We start from the raw sequence: 23,757 nt of genomic DNA, 5'->3' as shown, positions 1-23,757 counted from the left end.
TATCCCCACATCTTACTCCAGGATTGTAGTCTCCACCACCATCACCCCCGCCCCACCCCACCCCAACATGACTGAGGCAAAGGCAGATTAGGGGACCACTAAAGGGCACTTTATTGGGGAAGTATAGGTAAGGCTCAACCCGACCTGAGGTCAGTCACATGCTAATCTGTCCAGAGCTAGCCCTGGACAGAGACCCTCGGCCCAAGCTGGGCCCCACTCTGGGCAAGCAGTCAAATAGCAGAGGCCTGATCTGATCCAAGCACTTCCTTTGGTTAATGAGAAACCAAATAAACAGACTCTGCCCCAGCTGGCTCCAGCAGCACCCCAGGCTGGCCCAGCCCTATTCTAGCCCGGCCTCTTTTCTCTCCTCTCCCTTTTCTGTACGCTCTCCACTTCTCCGTGAGCTGGGCCTGTTCCGTGCCTGCTCCCCTAGGCTTCCTGCTCTGCATCCCTTCCTCACCCTCCTCTTCCTTCCTCCTCTCCTCTATCACCTTCTTACCCATTTTTAGCTGGTGGGATCTCACTTGTCCTCCTCCCCTGATATCTGTCTTAGCCACTGCCAGAGGCAATCCCTTGACAGGGCCTGCAGGATGCTCTGGGCCCTGCCAGTCTGCACCTCCTGCCATAGGATGGAGCCAAACCCTCTTTAGGCCCTCACTACACTCTGACCTGAACAAGTTGGTTCCTCATCGGCCTGTGGAAGGGAGCCCGAGCACTCAGGGCTGTTCTAGCTTCGGGGCCTTCACTTCCAGCCAGAAGCCATCAAGTATACCATGGGGGCGCCTCTGGTGTGGCTCCATTGTGAATACAGGAAAAGGAGGAGGGTTCTGCCTGAGAGGCAGAATGGGCAGTCTGAAGTCACCCTAGTGCCCAGTGGGCCATCTTCTGATGCTGTTTCTCTCCAGCTCCAGACATATTGGGGCAGGACAGGGCTGGGCCTGCCAGCAGGTTCCACATTTAGTCCCAACCAGCTGGTGGCAGTACCTGCAGACACACCCAGGTTCCCCATGGAAACACCCCCTCCCCATCAACCCTTTCTGGCGGAGCCTGGTGCCAGACTGGGCAGGTGCCTGTGGCCTGTGCCACAGAGGTGACAGGATAGACAGGGCGGAGGGATGGATGGACTCAGGCACCATGACAGCGGAACAAGGAGGCAGAGACACTCAGGAGGTGGAAAGTGGCAGGGAGGGCATGGGTGCTTGAAGCAGCTGGCTTCTCAGGACAGCCAGCTGCCCTGCCTGCGGCTCAGCAGAGGCGATCTCTCGCACGCAAGTGCAGGCAAGTGTACAGACACACTATCACACCTCATTCCCTGACAGTATGGCACTAGTTCACACTTATTTCTCCATGTGGTTAATTTTTTTTTTAGTTCTCATTTTTTTTCTAAGAAAAAAGCAACAAGAAAATAATTCAGAGTTTATACAAAACATCTTTACATTATTTCTTCCAAAAAGACTAGTATTTACACAAATGGCAACAGAAACAAAAACAAAAATCCCTTCCGACTGCCACCTGGAAGGGGCTGGCTGTTTTGCTCCCTCTCCCACCTGGCACTGGGGTGGGCAGCTGGCCAGGAGGCAGTGTGGAGGTGGTTGGTGTAAGGCCCAGCTCCTTCCATGGCAGCCCTGGGAGTGCCTGCAAGGTGCGCTTGAGTGGCAGTCTGTTAGCAGCCGGGCTGGCAAGGAGCTGGGGTCAAAGTGCACTGCAGGCTGGCCCAGCCCCAAGCAGCCTCTTCCTCTTTCCAGGCCCCAGTTCAAAACTAGGGGGGTCGGTGGGAGCCAAACTGAGTGAGTGGGGTGTGTGTGTGTGCTTACTCGTACTACAACCCAGAGAAGGAGCAGGCCACGCGGCCTTACACCCACTTAGATCTCCTCCACCTTGGACCTCTGTTTCCCCACAGAACCAAAGATGCCAAAGGTGAGGAGAGAAGATGGTGGTGGTGGGGGGGGAAACTCCCAGCTCTGCAGGGCAAATAGCCACCTGGGCACCTCACCTCCCTCCACCCCCCATGAGGTCATCTGCCTGCAGCAGCTCTCCTGTTCCCCAGGCAACAGCCAATTAAGACATTAATTACCGTGAGAGTGAAGGAGGCAGGAGATGCCCAAGAATCCCACAAGGAAGGGATTTTTTTTTTTTTTTGGTAGAAGGGTGGTAGTCACTACCCCACTGCTAGGAACAGCATTGTATTATGAGGGTCAGAAAAGGAGGGTGGGACACCTAGCCCAGCGGCTCTCCCCTCTTCCCTCGCAGGCAGAACTAGCCCTGGCGTGCTCTCCCCCACTCCCCTGAAATACTGAGGAGTCTATAAAAGAATTGCCACCCTATGCCTCCTGGCTGGCCACATCCTGCCCCAGGCCCTCTTCTGCTGGGTCAGGCCAGGCTCAGAGAATCTGGGCAGGGGCTGCCTTGCACATTTTTCCATTTTTTTTCAAAAAACAGATGAAAATGAGTTGACAGCTAAAACAAATGAACACAAAAGCATTAAAAGAGTGACGATAGTGGACGAGCGGTCCTGGGAATGGGGAAAGGGGATGAGGAGGGGGCAGGGCCAGGGGGCTGCCTCCCTGCCTGCAGTCCATCAGTGTCCAACCCTGCCCTCCAAGAAAGGGCGCCCCCACAGAGCCCAGAGGCCTGGCCAGAGGGGGAAGGCACAAGAGCATGGGGATTAGGGGCACAAGCACCCCCCTCCGAAGCCCAGGGGGCAGGAAAACTGGGGGATTATAAAAGCCAAGAAACTACAAAACTAAATACAAAGGTGGGCACAGCTGGCAAGGGGAGGGGCATGGGGGAGAAAAGAGAGGCCAGTCCAGGCCATGTGTCCTGTGGAGCCTGAGGCCACGCCGGGCCTTCAGACCTTGTAGTAGATGTTCGCCGGGCTCTGAGGTGGCATCTCCTGGACGATGTAGACAGGATGCCCGTAGTCCCCACTCACCTTCTCATAGTGGGGGCAGTAGTTGTTCTCTGTAGTCCGTAAGGGGATGATGATGTCGCTAGGCTCAGTGCCTGCTGTACCACTACCCCCCTTGGGGCTGGCTAGGGTACTGAGCGAGAGGGCAGCCGCCCGCTGCTGGGTATGCTTGCGATGGCGCTTGCGGAGCTTGAGGAGTAGGACTGTCAGGAAGATGATGATGAGCAGGAAGATGACACAGCCAGCGCCCACAGCTGCAAACAGCGCTACCTTGGAGTTAAAGAAGCTGTCGGAGTCTCCGCTGCCACCGCCGCTTGCACCTGGGCCACTCTTCTCTTCCTGGTTCACAGTCTCTGAGGAAAGGGAAGGGAATAAGTTGTCAGTCAGCAGAAGATGATGCAGTCAACAGAAGGGCCGCAAACAAGGCTGGAGTTGAAGAAACTCTCTGCGTCCCTGTGCCACCCACATTGACCAGAGATAGACGGCAAGTCTCGGGGAGGGGGCAGGTAGCAGGAACTTCTTCACACATGAGACTGAGAGGGTGCACAAGCAATGCCCTCTGCAGAGTACCTGTATATGCTTACCATGCTTGCCGTCAGAGTCACCCTGGGATCCCCGACCAGGGGCCTGCGTGGCTGTCTTGACAGTGTTGTCTGACTCCTTGCTTGGCCGACTGGTAGTCAGCTGCTCCGGTGTCACGGCATTTGGATCTGTGGATGGAGAAGGTATATGAGGAGGACTGTCTGCATGGATGACCTCAGGTACCTCGGGGGGTTAAGGCCCACCTGAATATTAGACCTCTGCTCCTCTAGCCCGACCATTTTCCCACTCCCCAACATTCCCCAACTAGCTGCCAATACCAAAGGCCTAACTGGGCACTCACCTTGCCCAACCTTCATAACGATCTTCATGGTGCGTGTACGGCACACACCTCCTTCTCGGTTCTCCAGCCCTTCCAGGCTCCCATTGGATGTTGCTGCAGGAAAAGGCCAGAGAAATCAGAAACTGGAGTTTTCAGTGTATCTTGTTTTTTCCCCCTTTTTTTGACAGGATCATCAAGAGAGAGCCAGAGAGCCAAAAACAGCCACTGGGAGTGGATCATGGCAAACAGCTCTTACCTACTCACCCAAACCCTTCTACTTCCTTCCCAATAGGAAGTAACTCAGTCTTGCTAGGCCCATGAGCCCCTCTGCTAAGGGCATCACTCCTTGTGGGCAGGCCTAGATTCTGGGGGCAATACTAAGATGTGCCTTCTCATTGAGAGATGATGCCCAGACCAAAATAAATGGAATAGGTACCGCTAGCGGGATTTTTTCCTAGCTAGGAAGGAATCCTAGGTAAGTGTGAGGAGAGTAGGCTAGAGTCTCCATCTTATCCCATCAATTCCTTGTATGATATGAGGCAAGGTGTCAATGCACCTCTTTGTGGGGTTGGAGGAGGAGGGCACATGCTAGTCATGTGACATGCTAATCACATATTACCACTGAGCTACATCCTCAACCCTATTCACCTCTTGGGGCCCTAGCGCCACCCCCCAAAGGCAGAACAGCTGGCTGACCTCAAAGAAGCTCTGCCATTCCCAAGAAAGAGAGAGCAACACGGATAGAAGTCTTTCCCATGCTTGCCCTGGAGCTGAGGCAAGCTGCCGTGTGCTGACTGTTGGGGCTAGAATTCCAAGGTCAGGCTTCCAGGAGGGCATGCTAGTGTCTTCAAAGGGAATCAGATCAGGCAGCGTTGTAAACATATGCATGTGGCATTCCTGTCCCACTCAGAAGCTGCCACTGCTACCCCATAGGCCAGGGGGCTGCAGGAAGGCAGAGCGAAGCCTAGTGAGAGACAGAGCGACAGGTGGGTAGGGACTTACACGTAATGTAGTAATCGTGAAACTTTTTGAACTCCAGGCCCATGTAGTTGGGGCTGAACTCCTGGAACTTAATGGTAAAGCGAATTTCCTGCTGTGGCTTGTTGCAAGTGACCAGTACATTGGGATCAAGCACAGTGCTGCAAGCAGCTGCCTGCTCTGGCCGCACCAGGTACAGCTTGTAGTACTCGTAGGGCCGCCCTGCTTCTGCTCGGGGGCAGATGATGTCCAGCTTGTCTCCAATCTTCGGGTAGATCACCAAGCCCTTCCCACTTAGGAACCTGCCCAAAAGAAAGAAAATGGTCAACTTCAAGGTTGGGATCTCTGACTACCCCCAAAACCAGGGGTTATGACAATGAAGGCCAGACCAGTCCTACTGGGTGGAGATATCTTAGGCTGGGAGGTGGGGAGAGAGAACCACACTGCCAGCAGGGTGTGGAAGGGGTGGCCCATAGGCAAGGCTGCCAGGCTTTCAGTGCTTTGCAGGGTGGGGCAATGCCTGGCTAGGGGAGCCCTTTGTCCTAATGGGGCATTTCCGCAGGGGGGCTGACGTGGCCAAATGGGACAGGTACCAATGTGTCAGGCCCAGGCTCCCTGGAGGTGGTGCCCTGTTCCCCATACTTCCCAACACACTCACATTCCTTCAAAGGCCACTACTACTATTTAGACACACACACACACACACACACACACACACACGGCAGGGGGCGAGGCAGGGGGAAAGAGAGAGAAAGAGCAAGCCCACACATGTCTTAGCCACCACCCCCGCAGCTCCCAGCCAAAGGCTGGAGGAGCTCAACCTGCCTGGGACCTCCCACCACCACCACATCTTACTAATCTTGGGCATGATGGGGAGATAGAAACAAGCAATGAAGCCAGGATCTGATGGCCACCATCTCTGGTTAGGAGCAGCTCTATACTATCATTCTGATGATGCACCCCCATCCCAAGAGCCTACATCCCCAAACTTGACCAGTTTCTCACTCTTAACATGACTAAGGAAAGTAAAAAAAAGAAGGGTACTTCTACCAAGGACAGCAGGTAGAAGACAGGATCACCTACATACCTGTCATCTAACCTCTTCCTTCCACACTGCAGCTACTACAGATCCCAAGAGGAGATGACTAAATGCCTTGGACCAGGCCTCACTGTCTATCTGGAAAGCACAGTAAAGAAATGAAGCTCTGTTGGTCATTTCTCAGCTTGCTCAGGCAGAAGCCGGGAACAAAGAGAAAGAACACATGTTGGAACCAAATTCCAAAGCTAGGCGCTTAGTAGCTCCATAGTCTTGGACGAGCTGCACAGTCTCTTTGAACTTGCTTCACTTATAAATGAGAGCCCCTGAGTCCTAGGATTGGGGGTGGCTGAGAACCTAGAATGCAGTAGGTACTCAGTAACATTGAATCCATCTCTGAAATAGTTCGCCAAGAAGCAGGAGATCAGTTCTGTGGTTTCTTGGGCAAGATCTAGGAAGAGAAGATACACCTTGACTCTCGTGGACTTGATTATTTGGTTTGGTTCCAAAAAGTAAACAGCCCACACTCTAGCCATAGACAACTCTAAGCTATCTGCAGGTTACATGTGAAGATGGTGCTTCACATACCCAGGGTGGGAGGCATCAAGAGGAAGAAGACATCCCATCTGACCATAGCACTGCAATGCTCTGAGATGGTTTCATACAAAGATCAGGAGGAAGGTGGGCACTAGGTAAATGATAAGACGTCAGTACATAGCAACAGTGGACAGCAATGGCTGAGACAAAACCCAGGCCTGCTGATGACTCACACAGCCTGCACAGGAAAGAGTGGAGAGCATCAAAAGAGGTGAAAAAGTTATCTAGGGCTGGAAGAAATTCCTCAAGGGCCATGGCAAGCAGTGTGGGTTTCATCCCCTCGGTGACAGACACCCTAACAGAAAGGACAATGGAGGCTAAAAGCATACAAAGAAGAGTGTCATTGGGGTGTTGGTGCAGAACCCCAGTTCACAGGTTCCTACAATGTGGTTCCGATTGCTGAGAGCCACGACACAGCGGACGGAGACAAGTGTACTGAGCTCTGGGCAGATGTCCTCACATTGTCAAACACGTGCCTTGTCCTGACACCTCACTAGGCAGGGAGGGGATTTGACTAAGTGGCTGAAGTAGATGGAAAAAATAAACCAAACCCAGCCCTCCATGCCTGTGATGTTCTACAAAGCTAAGAGGTGCCATCTTGATATACAGGAGGGTCAGTGCCAGAATGGGACACTTCATCCTTTGGTCTCTACCTCTCCAGTTCTTGGGCAGACAGAGAGTAAGCAAACTGGACATGGAGGCCCAAGGAAACATTTGAGATGGAACACCCCATCCATGTGCCGTACAAAGTCCACAAGTTTCACCAAAGCCTCTACTTCTCAAGGCATTTTTTGCTTTCCGCTGGTTCTCCCCGGGTGGCAAGAACAGACCATTTTTAACATTTCAGAGCTCAAAAGAACCCTAGAGACCCAGCCTAGACTCTTAATATGAGGAAATAAACGATCAGAGAGATGCTCCCATTCAGGAAAGTTGCTGAAATCCCTAGGGCTCTAACAGGACTCAATGGTGTCTGATCCTTATACAGCTGCACCGCAGCACGACATGTAAGTGTGGCTATGCAGATGACATGGAGGCCAGCTCACTTCCTAGCCACTGGGCCACAGTTTTCTCGCCAGAGAAATGTGTCTTCTCTGGTACACTCTTTCACGGCTACCCACCCAGACTCCAGAGTCCCAGCACTCGGCAGGGCTTTTTAGCTACTTGGGGTTCTACTTTGAACCCAGACACATTGAGGAAACAGATGTCTGCCTGGTGGGGGGAGGGGAAGAAGAAAGGACTATTGCCCCCAACACCCCTCAGAGTGTCTCCAACCTCAGTGAACAGACTTCATAAATATTCATCAGCTCATTTCCATAGCAGCCGGCAGAAGAAAACTCACCTTCTCCTAAAGTGTGGAAGGGAGAGGAATCTAATGAGGCCTGCATCCCTGACCCCATCCCACACATTCTTAGCATCTTCCTCTAACTGGACAAATTTCACTTAGGCCTATGAGAAGTCCAAGACAGTACATGGGATCACAACGAGGGTTGGGTGAATAGCCAATGAAAGTGAAGCCCAGAGCCAGGCAGTGTTTGTGATACTTTATAGGGACATCCTACCTATCTTCCCCCTTTCTCACCAAGTTAGAGCGGGAAAAGAGGAAAAGGAAGAGGCCCCTAACGTAAACTCTTTAGGTACCACCTTTCAGAAAGGGCTGTCCCCCCATCATCAAGCGAAGCTTTCCTGCCTGGGGCCACCCCCAGACAAAGCCCTTTTCTAGAAAATAAGGGGATTGACACGGCCCTGCAGGAAACCTAAAGCAGGTAGCCATGGCAACCCGAGGCCTTCCCTGCCTAGCCTCTGATAGCCCTGGGACCCCAGGGAGCCACCCCAGGGAGTAAAAGGACTTTAGGAAGGCAGTTGGAACTATTTCAGCTCCAGTCCTGCGGCTGCCCTCTCCCTAGCCCAAGTCTCTCCCTCATCCGTTCAGATTGGAAATGCCGCTGAAAACTACGCAAATCCCGAGCTATGAAAATCCCATGGGCTCTGGGGACAGTAGCCTCCGAGGCTCTGAAGTGATGAGACAGTAATAGCCCTCACTAATAGCCTTCAGCTCAGATGAACTCCTCTCTACCTTTCTGTATGTCACCTATACTACAGGGGACGAGCTCGCAGCTGGGACTCTTCCGCCTAGAAAGCTATTCTTGCCCCACCAGGCCTGTCTTTCTTCCCTCAACCTTTGCTCGGGCTCTCCCAGAGAGGTTTCAGCGGGAGCCCAGTTCTCAGTCCTGTAAGTCTAAATGTGGTAGAAGACTCCCGCCACAATTTTAGTTTGGTGACCCCCGCCACTACTAGGCCTGCTCTCACCCCAGGATACTGATGAGGGACAGACCCCAAGCCAGAACTCAAGTCTGCTCTCATCCCAGCTAGGGTGGGGAGCCCCCAAATTAAAGGCTCCTCTTTCACTCCCCCTGCTCCACCCAGCCCCCGAGGCAGCAGGAGCAGGCCTGGCGTGTCCCAGCAGTGCCCGCCCAGGCGTGGGTGGGCAGGAACAGCAGCTGGGCCCTGGCACACACACAACTCTGTCGGAGGCAGGCAAGCCAGAGAGTCCTGGAGGAAGTCACTCTCCCCACCTATATGAACTATGCCTGCCTCTTTGTCCCACCTGATCAAAGCTGGTCCACTGGGGTTTAGTCTACCCCCTGCCATGTTTTCCCACTCCCCCCTCACCTCCCAGAGTTCCTAAGAGGAAGAGATTCCTGGCCCAGAGAGAAACCAAAGGAACTACTCAGAGCTGGGAGGGGCAGCGTGCTGGTTGGTGAGTTGGGCTAGGTCACCTGTGCAGGGTGCCCTCAGAGCTAAGCCTAGGGAAGCTAAATGAAGAGGTTGGAACACTACTTACCCTACAGAGGCAGGGCCTGAGTCATACACAGAGCAGATGAAGGCCCGCCTGGGAGGTGAGAGGGGAGAGCCCAGGGGCAGCAGAGGTCTCTTTCCAACCCTGCTTTGAATTCCTATTCCCTGCAGCAGGCCAGCCTGGAAAGAATGGCACTCAGCACAGCTCTCCCCGATTCAACAAGTCAGTCCCCCTTCCTGGGCATATGCCTCCTTCTCTGGAAAATGGGGCCAAGGCCGATTTCCCAGGGCTGTTGGGAGCACCCGATGAGATCATATGTGAGAGTACATTGTAAGAAGCAAGGTACTACCTGCCTAGTACTTAGCATGCCAACCACAGTAGCATTCAGAAGAAGCAAGATGCAAACGCTCCCACCTCTGGCTTGCTGGCACCCTGACCCCAAACCACCACCACAGAAACATCCTAGAGAGAAGGGTCTTTCACAGTCTTAAAATGCTGCTGGCGAGCAGCCTCCACTTCAGATCCCCTTTTAACCACAGAGTGAGCTAGCCCTCAAACCTGGTATTCCCATGGCAACCAGCAGCCTTCTGGTTGGCCCACTGACCCCATACATAGCCCTAATCCCAGAAAAGTGCTGCACTGAGCCAGCAGTGCCCAGGGCCCAGCCATCCCCATGCACCCGAGTTGGTAAGGCAACGGAGAGCCCCAAGAGCCCAAGAGAAGAAAGGGAACCCCCAACTCAGGCCTCACCCCAGCTTCCTCATAGGCCCTTGCCTAGCTTCCCTGGGTGGGGTCAGGGTACAGGAAGCCTTAGGAACTGCTGGTTTCCCAGGACTCTCACCTGTGGCCAATCAGACATAGAATATCTGACTATTCCGAGAAATTCTGGAAAGGAGTCCCTTGGGCTGGCCTCCCCAGGACTATGAGCTGGAACAGCTGTGAGGGGGCTGGGGCCACCACTTTAGCTTGGAGAAAGCAAGCAGGAGTTGGGGTCTGCAGCTGCCCCACCCATGCTGGATGGAGTCAAGGGTCCTGGATGCCAAACTGAGCCCCCTACACCACCTCCATTGTAGGAAGGTTTGTAATGTGATCTCAAACACATTCCCAGTCCTTGGATGTGGGGGGACCTGAGTGGGGGGCAGTACAGGGTCAGAATGGGACCAAAAGACTGAACTGCAGCAGCTGGACTTGGCGGAGGACTCAAGTGTGAGGCTTACCGGCTGCCCCAAGTTCCCGAGGGGAAGCAGCTGGGGGAGGTGGCTTCCCTGAGACCTTTTAGGCCATGCCCCCAGGCCGCGAACATACTTGCTCCGGTTTCCACCAAACCCCAGTGGAATCAAACCCATCTTCTCACCCTGTACTCTTGGGGCACATCTGCCAGGAGGGACCCAGGTGGCAGAAGCTCCCATCACCTAGGGACCACCACCCTGACAGTCCCTAGCAGCAGTTCAAGAGACAGATAGGCTGGGAGCCTTCAACGGGCTCTTGCAGCTCCCCGGGGCCAGGGCTGCGTGTGCCCTGCAACCTAGAAGCAGACCCTATCACTTCTTTATTTTGATTTTTTTTTTTCTCAAGGAGGAAGCAATTAAGCAGGGTTTATAGGCACTGCGAGATATTTAGAGGGAGGGGTGCCAGCTCCTGACAGGGCTGAGGAGAGGGACCAAAAAGCTAGGAGAGGAAGAGGGGAGGGATAAGAGAAAATGAGCCTGCGAGGGAAAGCACGGGCATGTGCGAGAAACAAAAGGACTTGAGAAAAAGAGGCAGAGAGTGACTAAGAGTGAGAGGGAGTGTGAGAAAGAGGGAGAGCAGGCGAGCCTAGCTGGAGAGGGAGGTGAGCTCCACTCTCACAGGGTGGAGAGGGCAACAATGCCGGCCTGAGAGGGAGAACTCAGGCAGGACCCAAGAAAGCAGAAAGACAGACAGCGTTTATTAGAAAAGCTGTGGAGGCCCAGGGGTTGGGTGCGGTGGCACCCCCCCCCCCCGCAGCCGAGGGCAGTGCCTGGGTCCTGTCCTCCTGCCCTGCACCTGGTGCCAACAAACGTGGATACAGACTGCATTCCAGACCCCTGAGCATAGATGAAACGGGGGTGGGGGACCACCAGGATCAGTCCAAAACTGTTCCCAGAAACTGTTCATTACAGGACACAATCCAGGCAGGTTCTACTGAGTCCAAAGTCAGTCCCATCCCCACGCCAGGAAGCCTGGCCTCAGCTTGAGCTGGACAGGATGAGAGCAGAGGGGACACAACCTTCTCTAGCTGGTTAACTGCTCTGGAGCTCTAAAGGCAGAGAACACATAAAGAGGGACGCTCTGTAGATCTTGTTTCTCCCAGCAGCCCCAACTCTGCAGGAGGGCTCCTCTCCAGCTGTGGAGTTGCATGGTATCTCAACCCAAGAGAGCAATTAGGTCACTCCCATGAGCCCCTAGGATGGGCTACCCTAGGGGGATTGCAATTCTCCTTGCTAAGGAGCATTTCCAGCCTCCACCCTTACAGAGAAGAACTGGGCACTTCACAAGCTCTCCCCATGGGCTTAATAGTCTAGAGGGGTCCCCAAAACCATTTGAGTCCAGCAGTTAAGGCACAGTAACCAAACTGGCTTCTAAGTAAGGTAGAAATCCTTGCCAGTCCCTTTCCTTGTAAGGAGGCAGAATCCTTCACCCTGACCCCCCTTTAGCCACCAACGGGTAATGGGACCCTATCTTAACCCAAGGAGAAAACAAGAAGCCCTCTTCTCTCACTTTTGGGGTGAGAGATACGCCATCCCTGGGACTTAAAAGGCCAAGGCAGGCGAGAACCTAGGAAGTTAGCAGGGAGCCCACAAGAGTGGACAGGAGGAAATTCCAGAAACAGAAATATGGGAACATGGAAGGAACAGTCACCCCCCAGTTTTCCACTAACTGTGTCCTTCACACACTCCCTGGACTTCCAGAAAACGGGCAGAGCAATTTTGACCCTGAGTTCCAATCTGAGTCCTAGATGCCAAAAGAGAAAAGGGTCCAGAGGTCACAACAGCCCAGAAACCACTGAGCCACCGCCCTGAAAGGTGTGTGTTGTTTAGAGATGGGAGGGGGCAGAGTTAGGAAGGGGAAGGGGAAGAAAGAAAAGGCCCTTCTTTATACCACTGCCCCCCACCACTGGAGAAATCTAAGCAAGGCTCTCCAATCTTGGGGGGGGGGGCGACTAGGACCTGCCTGGACAGGAATCACACGTTCCCCACCCACCTCCCTCGCTGGCTCCACTACCATTCTCAGCCCTGGCTGGCTCTCGGAGAAGCTCTGCTGCCTGGTTCAATTGGACCCCCGACGGGCGCAGGATGGAGCCCCCTCCTCAAACAAACCCTCTTCCACTCCGCCCTTCTCCACCAGCCGCCTTTGTGAGCCGGGAAGCAGCGCCCGCCTTTCTACCTCCCCGGCAGAGAGAAATGGAGGGGGGGCTGCAAGAAGAGACGGCAAAGAGAAAGACGGGGAGGCAAGCAGACAGGGAAGAAAGACAAATGAAAATGGGAGAAGCCGGAGAAGCGATACAGATGCTACCACTCGCTCCGGGCGCTAGGTCCCGAGCCGCCCTGACACCTAAGCAAAAGAGGAACCTGTGTTCTGGCCTGATCCCTCGTTCAGGTCGATCTCACCCCTGGAGTGGCTGTGAGTGAAAACCACCACGTTCCCAGGGGCCCCGGAGTGGGCTGCTTACTCGCCCCCACCCAGCTCTCTGGTGCGCTCTTGAGCGCCCAGACATCCTAATCTGCCTGGTGTGACCATCGCGACTCAATCTGGGACTTGAGGAAGCTAGGGCCAAACCGAAGGGTCACAACACAGACAAGTGCCCCCACCCCACCCTTCTGCACCCTGTCCCGACTGCCCGCAAGAAAACATTAGGAAAGGCCAGACATAAAACAGGGTGCCGGACCGCCTATGGATAACCCCCCACGCACTTGGGGGTGCACGACCTCACCCCGAAGGAGTGCCTCCCACCCTCAGGGACCAGAGCCGATAAGTTACTCACTTAGGGTTAAGAGAGCTCCAGGACACGGGCTCCAGGTTCTTGGCCAGCGGCGTGGCCAGCCGGCACAGCGTTAGCACGACCATCGCCACAAGCCACTTGCTGAGCCAACGCTGCCCAGGCCGGGCCATTTTCCCGGGGGCAGGATGCACTTCAGGATCCCCTGGCGCCTCCTCAGTAAAGCTCGCCTCGCCTGCCCGTGCCGCGCAGCGCTCGGAGCCACTCAGGCGCCCATCCTCCGCAGCCGCCGGCCTTGAAGTACTCCCCTCCCGCCGGCCTCGGGGTCGCTCTCCTGCGCCCGGCTGGCCAGGAGGACTCACTGGGCAGGCGTCCCCAACACGGGCATGGGCTGCGGCCTCCGAGGACTCTCTCTCCTGGCCTCTCCGCCGCACGAGGCGCGACGGGGGCTCGCCGCCCCCGAGTGATCCCGCCGGATTCCGCTCGGCTCCCCCAGACTGTTTGAGACCGCGAGTCCTTTCCCCGACGGGGTCTCCCCGCAGAGCGCTCAGTGGTTGCCCCGATGCCTCGACGGTCCTGGGATTGTCGCCTCTGGGAAGAAGAGGGGGGATATCTCCCAATAACGCAAGCTCGGTCCCCAGGCTCCCGACGGAGTGAGTCCCCCTAGCACGGACTCGCTTCCTCTGGGCCACAGTGGGACTCCGCGCCGCGCGTCCCACGACAGCTTCTACTTTAGCACCGGCCCCTCTCAGTGTACTTAAAAGACTAGCACGACCCTGCTGAGCAAACCAGTCCCACCAATTTGCGCCTCTGAAGCCTCGGCCGGGTAGCCCGGCAGCCCGGTCGCCAAGTCCTTAATCCCCGGCGATTGAGCCCGAGTGTCTGCAGTCAGTGCGAATCTCACACACCCCCCACTGCTGTCCAGCGCGCATAGACTCCCTCCGCTGCCGCTGAGCTTTCTACTCCCCTGCTCAGGCGAGCACAAGGCCAACCCTGCTCCTTCGAACCAATAGAAAGCTCCGTGACGGGGTCCTTGCCCCATACCACGCCCACAGAGCAGGAAGGGGCGGGGCTTCGGGGAGCTCTTAAGGACGCTGAGCTCTCGATGGCATTAATCTCAATGTGCGGCTCTTGCGGTTATGCTAGTGCCCCGCTTAGTCTGGTTCCCAGGGCGTTCTTGGGAAGCTGGCGCTTTTCAAAAGCTGCTGGCCTGCTCTCTTTTACGCACACCTGGTCACCATCCGGCCCACTGACCTAGACCAGACAAGCCCTGTCCCAAGTATCTCCAAGAAAGCATAGTTCTTGCATTCTTTTTCACGCGCACGCCTACGCAATCCCCCCCCCTACCTATGCATACACATACTCGCGTACCAGCCGCAGAATCCCACTCTGTGCCCACTTCTGTGGCCAAATCAGTCTGCCTGTTCCTGCCAGTACCCACACTCTGCTGAGACCTCTTTCCACCCTCGAAATGCACTCCTTCCTTTCACTGACCACAGCAAAAGTGTCAGCTCTGGGTGCTGGAGACTCGGAAAAAGTACTGTGTCCAAAGGGCAACGGGAGTTTATTTGCATCTAGAGACCAAGCCTTTAAGAATCTCATCTTTGACAGTGAGCCCTGTGAGACCATCCCCTATCCCCCTCCCTGGGTACACAGATTTAGTCAGTCTTGTCTGAAGGCACACGAAAGGGCCTGGGGTAGGCGAATAGGGACAAAAGGTCAGGGCTATACAGAAAGCTCGAGGGTAGAGAGGAAAAGGAGCAGAGCAGAAGCCCTTTGAAAAAGCATAAGCGGGCATCTGGGCCCTGAGATTCCGGACTCCAGCCTTTCCCGGCCTCGGCCTCACCATCTGGGGCTTTGTCTCCCAGCCCTGGCCCATTCTCTCCGCCCCTCCTTGTCTCTTTGCTTATAATTTGGCTCAATCCCATAGCTCAGACCCTCCCGGTCTGACCTACTCGCCTTCCTCAGGTCCCAGTGGACGTACCCACGTGCCAATGTCTCCTCCTGCTGGCCTTCTGTAGACTTGCAGGCTCCCGGGAAAAGCAGAGGTCTCCTACCCAGAGCTTGCCATGCAAGCCTGGCACTTGAATTTGAGCACACAAACAGGGACAGGCGTGGCTTTAGCGAGAGGCGCCACTCGGTGTAAGAAAGATCGGAAAGATCTAGGGGAAAGATCTGGTTTGGGGACTTGGTTTGGGGGTTGCCAAGGATAGAACGACTTCCTATTCGTGCTCCTCTATCCCCTCCTTACCTGCCTCTTCCTCTCCACTTTTCTTTCTCTTTTTAATGAATCTGGGCTCTAACTTAGGGCCTCAGACTTACTAGGCAAGGGCTCTATCAGGAATTGAATTCTTCTTCCTTCTTGCCACTTTTCTATGGGGATAATTGATTGAGTGCCTTTCTTTAAAAGTGCTCTGCCATTTATATGAGTTTCATGTCCACCATTTCCCCTGATGGGAGCTGGAGCTACGAGTCTCCAAGCACCACCTCTGTAGTTGCAGTGTGGTCATCTATGTCGGGCACGGTAGAAGGGAAGAAGCTGAGTCCCTCCTGCCTTTGGAGATGGAGACCTTGCCCCACCCAGTGGCTCTGGGTCCGTAGTCTAGGGTCTCTGTGTTCCCAACTGGACCCTGCACTGGGATGTAAGCAGAACAAAGAGAGATGAGAAAGGTGAAAAGACACGCCAGCAGCCCACCTGAGATCCACGCCATCAAGAGGAACCAAGCATGAGTCTAAAAGGCAGCCAGCGGCTTGCGGCAGGAACCACCGATGTCAGGCCATTTGCTTTCCCCACCCTTTGAGATCAGTTCTGCTGTCCCTGTTTTTCTGAAGCCTCTTCCTGAGCTCAGGGTTGAAGAAGTGACTCTTCCCTGGGGGAAGAGGCTTCGGTTTCTGGTGTCTCTATCCCCAGTCTCGTGTACTTGGCACTCCCGTGGACAAGGACATCTCCTGGCCAGTCTCTGCACAGCCCAGATGGACACACTGTGGCCTTCTGCGCTTGCTTTCTCTCTCAGTTCATTGACAGTCACAGGCTGGATGGGGGCCTGGACAGCAGCTGCCTTCAGACCGCGGCTCCTCACTCACAGGTTACAGAAGGTCACCAGGCCTGGGGAAGGCCATTGATTTTGTCCCCAAGCTAAAGTTCTTCTCAGACAGGATCATTAGTGCTAAACCCAGGTTGGCCCCAGAGTCTTCCTCTCCATGGCCGCCATGTCCTGTGCCCCTCCAGACGACAGCCCCAAATTAAGTGGGAGCGGCATGGTTGTAATTTTGCTCCCGGACTTGGGAAATCTGGGAAGACAGTAGCTTTTGAGTGTGCTGACCTCTAATTCGGGAGGAGGGGACAGTGGAGGAAATGAGGAGAGGACTCTTAGGTACTGACCTGCTCCACACACTGCCCACCTCTGGTCATAGCATGGCCTTTCTGCCTCAGCCTGCCCACGCTAGCTTCAGGGACTTCAGGGACATGTCCAGACCCACTCTCTGCCTCGGCCAGAGCTGGCCGCTGAAAGTTCCCACCCCTGCCAGACCCTGGCAGGTCCTCAGTTTGTAGTGATCCAGGTGCCTGACTAAGGGAAACAATTATTCCCTCCAGGAGCCCGAGAGGATCCGTGGGGAATGCTATTCTCTTATCCAAGCCCTTCCAGTCACCAGACTGCCAGAGCCCACAGCTCCTCGGTCACCGTGTCAGCATACACACGTACACGCCAGGATTCAAGACCGCTTGTGTTTCCTAAGTGCCGGCCAGGCTAGTGAGCTGAGCAAGCCTTGTCCACGGGAGTGCCAATCATTGTGGGGCTCCAGGCCCAGGTGTGTAAGGAAACATATGGTAGCAGCAGGAAGCCTCAGGCACTGGGCAGCGTGTGTGCATGCTCCTCCCACACACACCATGATGCTGTGCCTTCTGGTCCCAGCTGCCCACGCCCATAGGAGAGAAGGGGGGGGGCGAACTTTCAGTTCTATCCCCTTGGGCAGAGCACCTCACATCTGGGGGCTTGTTCCTGTTCTTGGCCTGGAGGAATTTTACTAAATGAGATAATGTGCCTACCAGGGGGCTTACTCAATGGAAACTTCCTTCTTCCACAGAAGCCTCCCATGGAGACCTTATCCCTAGTGACACACCTTTGCTCCAGTCCACACATGCTTTGTGTGCCACGTGCATATTTTCCAGTTCCCCTCTAGTCTTACACACACATCCACGTTCCCATTCAAACTCTTGTGTTTCCTGGGCCGCAGCTGGCGGGGCGAGGGCCTGCCCTTCTGACACCTAGAGTCTAGTCCTTCATCTCTCTCCTGTCGGTGCAAAGGTGCCTTCCTCTGGCTGCAGATCTTGTCCTTGACCTCCCTCCCTGCCCAGAGCTAGTCACCCCAGGCCACCCCGCCAGAAAGGACAGAAGGCAGGCCACCTGGACAAATGAGTCTCTAATCACAGCTCTCTGTCACCACCCCAGGGCTCTGGGCTGGGGAGTGGCGTTTAGAGGAGCCACCAGGACCAGCCAGAGGCAACAGCTGGAAAAGCAACTGAAGGGGCAAGGGGCAAGTTTCCTGACTCTAGATGCCATGCCAATTGGTGAACCCAGTGAAGCTGGCCACCCTCTGATCTCAGCAGGCATCTGTGGCACCCCTGGGCTTCTTGTCTGTCCCCTTAAAATACGCTGCATCTGCCTGTACCCTTCTACCGTTGTACACGCCTGTGCCCCCAGGCAAAGAGCCCCAAGCCAGCAACGGCAGGTGACTGCGTTCACCTGGTGCCACAACACCTCAATTTAGTCTTGCAGCATCCCTGACATTGTGCTTTGCCCTGTTTGAAACAGAAAGCTCTAGGCCCCGAGTTCCATGTGGCTGCATCCTGTCCTCTGCTCCGCCATCTTGAGTCCTCAAGCAGCTCAGCCCCAGTCTTGCTTACGACTGCCTCCATTTGCCTCCTAGCTGAGGGTAGCTCATCTCCAGACTGGGCCCAAGCTAACTTCCCTCCTCCAGGGGATTTTCTGGCTTGTCCCATGTGACTCTCTGAGCCACCCCCTCTTCTTTCTCTACCATCTGTTCCAGGACCCTAGAACTAGACCACCCAGAGCCTGTCCTGGGCAACTTGCTGGGGAAATACATTTCACTACAGGGGTCCGGGACTGTCAGGGTGATCCCAGGGGCCAAAGGTTCGACCATTCTTTACCCCTAGCCTTTCCCTGTCCCCACTCCTGCTGTGTGCCTGGTTTATGGGTGTTTGCACTGAGGTCACCTTGATTTGTCAGTTGACAGCCTGGCTCTGGTCAGACCACTAACAGGGATGACACCAGGAAGGAGAAGAGCCCCCACCAGGTCTGGTCCCTTGCCCTCCTGTGTCTCTCTGTCCCACCCAGTCGCATCCCTTAGTCCTAGTCACCTGACCCAAGTCTTCAGGTCCCATTTAGGCAAATGATCTGCCTTAGACCCAAAAGAACTTAAAAAGGGCATAGAAAGGGCATAGGAGAGCCAGTGCCTAGCAGCAGGGTGAGGCTCTGGTCTGCAGCTAGGGGTTAGGGTTTCTCTGAGGCGTCACCCCTGGCATCTCAGCCCTCTTGCGTTTCGCCAAGCTGGTCTTAGCTTCTTTTACAAGGTCCTCTGTCCTGCCTGCTCTCTGGTGCAATAAGAGGTGGCCCAGGTGTGGGGGGAGCCTAGAGCACTGTGGCCCAGGCCACCTGTTGCTCCCGCACTCTGGTTACCTGGGGAATGTATAAAGAGGGGCAAGGCCATTCATCACTGTCTAGGGCTCAGGAATTCAGGGGAAGGGAACAGCAGCTGTCCCTACTTGTCATTGACCCAAGCCTGGCTCCCTATCTTAGAGGGAGAGGGCAATGGTATCTGGAGAAACAGCACCTTTGCCCAGACCGAAGAAAACAGCGGACCCAGCAGGCTCCGTGTTTACGGAGCCAAGCTGCTGTGGAGGAACAAGCCAGGTTGAGCAAGCAATGGAATAGTCTGAGGGGCAGCGGCTGCCTGGAAGAGCTAAGCCCGCATAAGCCTGTGCACTCACTTCTTGCCTCATACCTTAGCAAACAGGCTAAAGGGTCAGATTCTGGGGTTTCTTCACTGATAACCCCAGGCCTGTGGGAGACAGGTCACGAGTTCCAAGGGACTTCCTTGGACAGATAAGAGCCTGAATCCACCTTGCCAGATAACTCCTGGCAGATATGCGGCACTTAGGCTCAAGTCCCTCCTACTGTTCTTGAATCAATTCAGATGACAACATGGCTGACCCTGAAACCTCCCTTCCCTGTGCACGACTTAGCCCAGGTGGGGTTTGTAGCCATTCCCACCTCCACCTACTTCCCACAAGAGCCCAATTTCTTTTGAGACCTTTAGACTTCCCGCTACATTCCCACACCCAGGTCTCTACCTCCAAGAAGCTGCCTGCTGAGGTAGGTGAGGCTGAGGTGCTGATCTCAATGAACACACCACCTAGGGGCTTCCCCACAGAACGCTGACACTCACGCTTCCCACTCACGCTTTCCAGGTCTGTCTGGTCATTCACAGTCCTTCTTCAGGACACAGAGCAAAGCATATGACAGCCTCTGCCTGGTGACAAGGGAGTGTGAACTTTCTTCCAGGGATTTGTTCAAGGTGAGCCGTGTGAAGGTAGGAAGATTAGAAGCCCATGAAAGGAGAGTGACTGAAGGTATCAGAATTACAAAGACAGGAGAGGGAATGAGGGAAGAGGTGGGTATCAAAGGTAAGAAAAGTAGGTTTTTTGACAGGTCATGAAATCAAGGAGACGGAGTCCTTGAGGAAATATTTCCCTTGCCCCAGCAGCTTCCCTATTCTTCAAACTCTGTCTCCCTCCAGTGGCCAGTTTGAGAATTGCACTCTCGAAGCTCACTCAGCCTGATGCCCAACAATTCAAACAGCTCAGGAGTCTGCTAATTTGCAGTGCTGGCTGGGGGAAAGCCAGGAATGCACCCTCCTTTCCCTCTAACCTCTGTCCTAAGATGGAAAATTACGTTACCACGTCTTAAGCATTCACTTCTGGATAGCCTTCTTAGAAGACGCTAGTTCTGACTCACAGCACTGTCTCAAATTGCCATTTTTGGACTCGGGCGATTAATGTGCATCTTACCTGTCCCATTAAACTAACCTGAAACAGAATCCTCTGACTGTTTCTCCTTTATCCAGCGTGCCAAGTCTAAGTACAAGGGCGGACACACAGGGACACTAATTGCCAATAGAGATGATGGCGGCTACGAGCGTGAAAGCACCTGTTATGCTCCAATGACTCAAACAGAATGGATTTTATATACACACAAGGAAGTCAGGGCTCTCAGAAGCCAAACAGCTTAAACAGTATCTCTCGTCCAAGGGTTCTTGTGTCAGAACCCGAGGTTTGACCCAGGTCTTTCTGGCCCTTAGGTACAGGCATGAAAGGGAGAGGAGGATGACCCCAACTCAGTTCCTAACAGCACAACTGATGTCCGCAGTGAGTCTTGTGTGGAGCTCAGCACATGGAATGCCTTGCTATATTAACTTCCTTCTATCTCCCCTCCCCAAGGCGACTCTGCTTCAGTTTGATCAATTGGCTGATGGATCAATATCGGCTGAGATGCTCGGTCTCCCTGATCTGCCAAACAAGGAGGCTGTCTGTGGTCCAGTCAAAGATCCCTCCAGTCAGCGGACCCAGGGAAATGTCTAGACTCCGGGGCCAAGGAAAGTGATTCCATGAGAAGTTTGTTCAGTCTTCTAGGGATCAGCATGGGTCAGTCCAGTTCACAAACACTGTTGGCCCTTCCATGGGAGCCTAACCATACTCTGAAGCCTGAAACCTAACGAGAGAGATGAGAACCAAATTTGGTAATACAGGTTAGTAATCACAGCAGTCACAGGTTCAAGATCATCCCCAGACACATAATGACTTTGAGGCTAGTCTAAGCTATGTGAGGTGCTGTCAGAGAGAGAGAGAGAGAGAGAGAGAGAGAGAGAGAGAGAGTCGTATGTCTTTTCCTCCTTGATGCTATGCTGTTAGCTAACATTCTCAAGCCAACAGGCACCATACAAAAGAGGCCCCCACCAATTGGCCCTGTATTCTTTTTAAATCTCTATTTTATGCATATGGTGTTTTGACTGTAAGTATTTCCGTGGAACATATGTGTGCCTGGTACCCACCAAGGTCAGAAGAGGACATTAGGTTCCCTAGAACTGGAATTAGGCATGATGCAAGCCACCACATGAGTATTAGGAACAAAATCCAGGACTTCGGCAAGAGCAGCAAGTGTTCTTAACACTCGCTCAGCCATGTCTCCCGGGCCCCGAAGTTTACTCTCGTCCGGCCTTGCTTGAGACATTTTATTTGTAAGCAGCTTGATAACCCTGGAGGACGCTGTGATAGGTCACTCTGGCCCAACAAAGCCCCTCCATGAGGGTCCCTTCAGGAGCTCAGTTGTCCAGAAGAGTGCCTGCTTTGGCTTGAGCCAACTGTGAGGGGCGGAGGTGGGCACCACCCTCCCTCTTTTTTCCTGCCTCCCCTCTGACTTGGCCACAGTCAGGCATTAAGGCCCAGGACTTGGTAAACTGTGATCCCTCCCCTTTCTGCTTCATTTGGAGAGGAACACACTGATTACTGTAGAGAATCTTGGCTTTATCCCCCAGGGCCTCCCAGGGCCCGCTGGTGACACTTTCGGAAGGGACAGGCCATCCTTAGCAATTCAACTTCCACCAGCCACTGACAGGCTCTCTTCCAGCCTGGCTGATTGCTCAGACTGACGGCGCTTGCCTGCCACTCCGAAAATCGACGCTCCAGGTATTCACTCATTAGAGAAGATGGGCCTGCTGCCGCCGCCAGCACATATCGGAACCTCCGGGAGAAACACAGCTAGCGCCTACACAATGGGCATTAAGGTCAGCAAGCCTTCCTGGCACACTCATCCATGCCCTGATGAAATCGGGCCACTGGAGTCCGTGGAGCCCAGGTGGGCACTGTGGGAGCACATGTCACCCTACTCGGCTCATCAAGGCTTGGACAGGGAGGGCTGTCACCCAGGCCTCATCGTGAGGGAGTAGGAGCCTGCCTCACGGTCATCGCGGAAGCTGAATGACCCGTGAAAAGCATTTATCTGCTGAATGCCATGGAAAGGTTAGGCCTTCTTGGCTGGTTTTGAGCGCTTCAAATATTTGCTCACCATTTATATCTCATTCCTGCTCTTCGCTTTTACTGAAACTGGGGTTTGGAGTCTACGTTACTTTGACCATGTCACTGATTTTCAGGTTCGCCCTTATTTCTTGACAGCTTGACAGAGAGCGAATGTGTATGCCAGAAAAGCTGCTCCTTTAAAGTGTCCATCCAGAGCCGGGGGCGAGGCCACACCTCACCAACAGACTATTCGCCTGCCATGTTAAAGCCCAGGGCTTCTCTCCCAGCACCACGAAAATCAGCCAGTCGACCAATCAGCAGTACCTAGCTCTGTGCATCTTAATGCACTTGGATCGCTGGGTAAATATCACCATAGACTAATTTCAAAAGGTTTCACTACCACCTTGGTAAACCTATATCCGTTTTCAGGCACTACCCATCCCATCCTCCTTCCTCACTCCAACTCCAGACTACTCTTTTTCTCCTCCTCAGTAGATCTGCCTATCCTGAACATGTCGTATAAATGCACACACTGTGTGCTCTTTGGTGGCTTTCTTTGTCGGATTTATTTTAGAGGTTCATCCATATTGGATGATATTACTACGTGATCTTCTAGTGCATGGACCAAGGATGCAAGTTTACCCCTTTCTCACTTCATGAACATTGGGATCATTTCTCCTCCTGCCTATTACGAGCCACATTGTAGGGCTGGAGAGATTGCCCAGTGGTTAGAGACAATGGCTGCTCTTGCAAAGGATCTGGGATCAACTCCAGTGCCCACATGGTGGCTCATAACTGTAGCTCCAGTCCCAGGTAATGTGATACCTCTTCTGGACACACACACACACACACACACACACACACACCCTTCCAGCTGAGGTTTGGGAGCTCAACCAAGGATGAACATTCAAGAATAGGTGGGAAAGGATTCGGGAAGAGAGTGGCCAGTGGATTGTGGGGAATTGTTTTTAATCTTACAAATAAAGTCAATGGAAGTCATGAAACAAGAACCCATCAAAATCTGCAAAGCTAACATCTTAGTTTGAGTTCTGAACCAGAAAGAGCCAGTGTTCCCACTGAAGACCACCGGAAAGATGCTGTTACCTAGGCAACGACCAGGCAGCCCTTTGTTCTCCTCAGCAGACCTTCTAGTGATTGGATAAATCTCATCCACTTTAGGAAGGGCAATCTGCTTTACTCATTACACCCACTTAAATGTTAATGTTGGAGCGCAAGGGTTAAGAGCTCCTGCTGCTCTCGCAAAGGATCAGTATTGGGTTACCAGACCAACATGTTGGCTATGGTCATCTGTATGTAACATCAGATCCAGGGGATCCAATGCCCTCTTCTGGCCTCCGCAAGCACATGGCATGCATATGGCAAACAGACACGTGTGAACACTCATACATAGAAAAAAATGTATTCTAATATAATCCAAAATTCCTCCCATAGAAATTTATAGGATAATCATTTGGGTTTGGTGGTGTGGTTACCGTTAGTCTGTTTTCTTTTGTCAGTGAACTTCGG

The 23,757-nt window shown here is 53.8% G+C and overlaps 1 protein-coding gene across 1 annotated transcript; it reads right to left on the bottom strand.

Moving 5' to 3' along the window:
* Positions 1–1,404: 1,404 nt before the first annotated feature.
* Positions 1,405–14,090, bottom strand: Efnb1 (ephrin B1). The gene is made up of 5 exons (XM_057760435.1): positions 13,182–14,090; positions 4,773–5,050; positions 3,792–3,884; positions 3,493–3,618; positions 1,405–3,261 (listed from the first exon to the last, which is right to left on the bottom strand). Exons 1-5 carry the CDS (start codon positions 13,307–13,309, stop codon positions 2,849–2,851), a joined length of 1,038 nt encoding a protein of 345 aa, XP_057616418.1. The 5' UTR covers positions 13,310–14,090; the 3' UTR covers positions 1,405–2,848.
* Between the last annotated feature and the right edge of the window lie 9,667 nt (positions 14,091–23,757).

Source organism: Chionomys nivalis, chromosome X (genome assembly GCF_950005125.1).
Source record: "Chionomys nivalis chromosome X, mChiNiv1.1, whole genome shotgun sequence".
NCBI lineage: Eukaryota > Metazoa > Chordata > Mammalia > Rodentia > Cricetidae > Chionomys > Chionomys nivalis.
This window is presented reverse-complemented; position numbering and strand designations above follow the sequence as displayed.

Excerpts from the sequence above, each read along its gene's own strand:
- Efnb1 (XM_057760435.1), bottom strand. The coding sequence starts at position 13,309 with ATGGCCCGGCCTGGGCAGCGTTGGCTCAGCAAGTGGCTTGTGGCGATG. Across the intron at positions 5,051-13,181 it reads TGGAGCTCTCTTAACCCTAA|GTTCCTAAGTGGGAAGGGCT; the intron begins GTGAGTAACTTA and ends TCTTTTGGGCAG. Across the intron at positions 3,262-3,492 it reads TGACTCTGACGGCAAGCATG|AGACTGTGAACCAGGAAGAG; the intron begins GTAAGCATATAC and ends CCCTTTCCTCAG.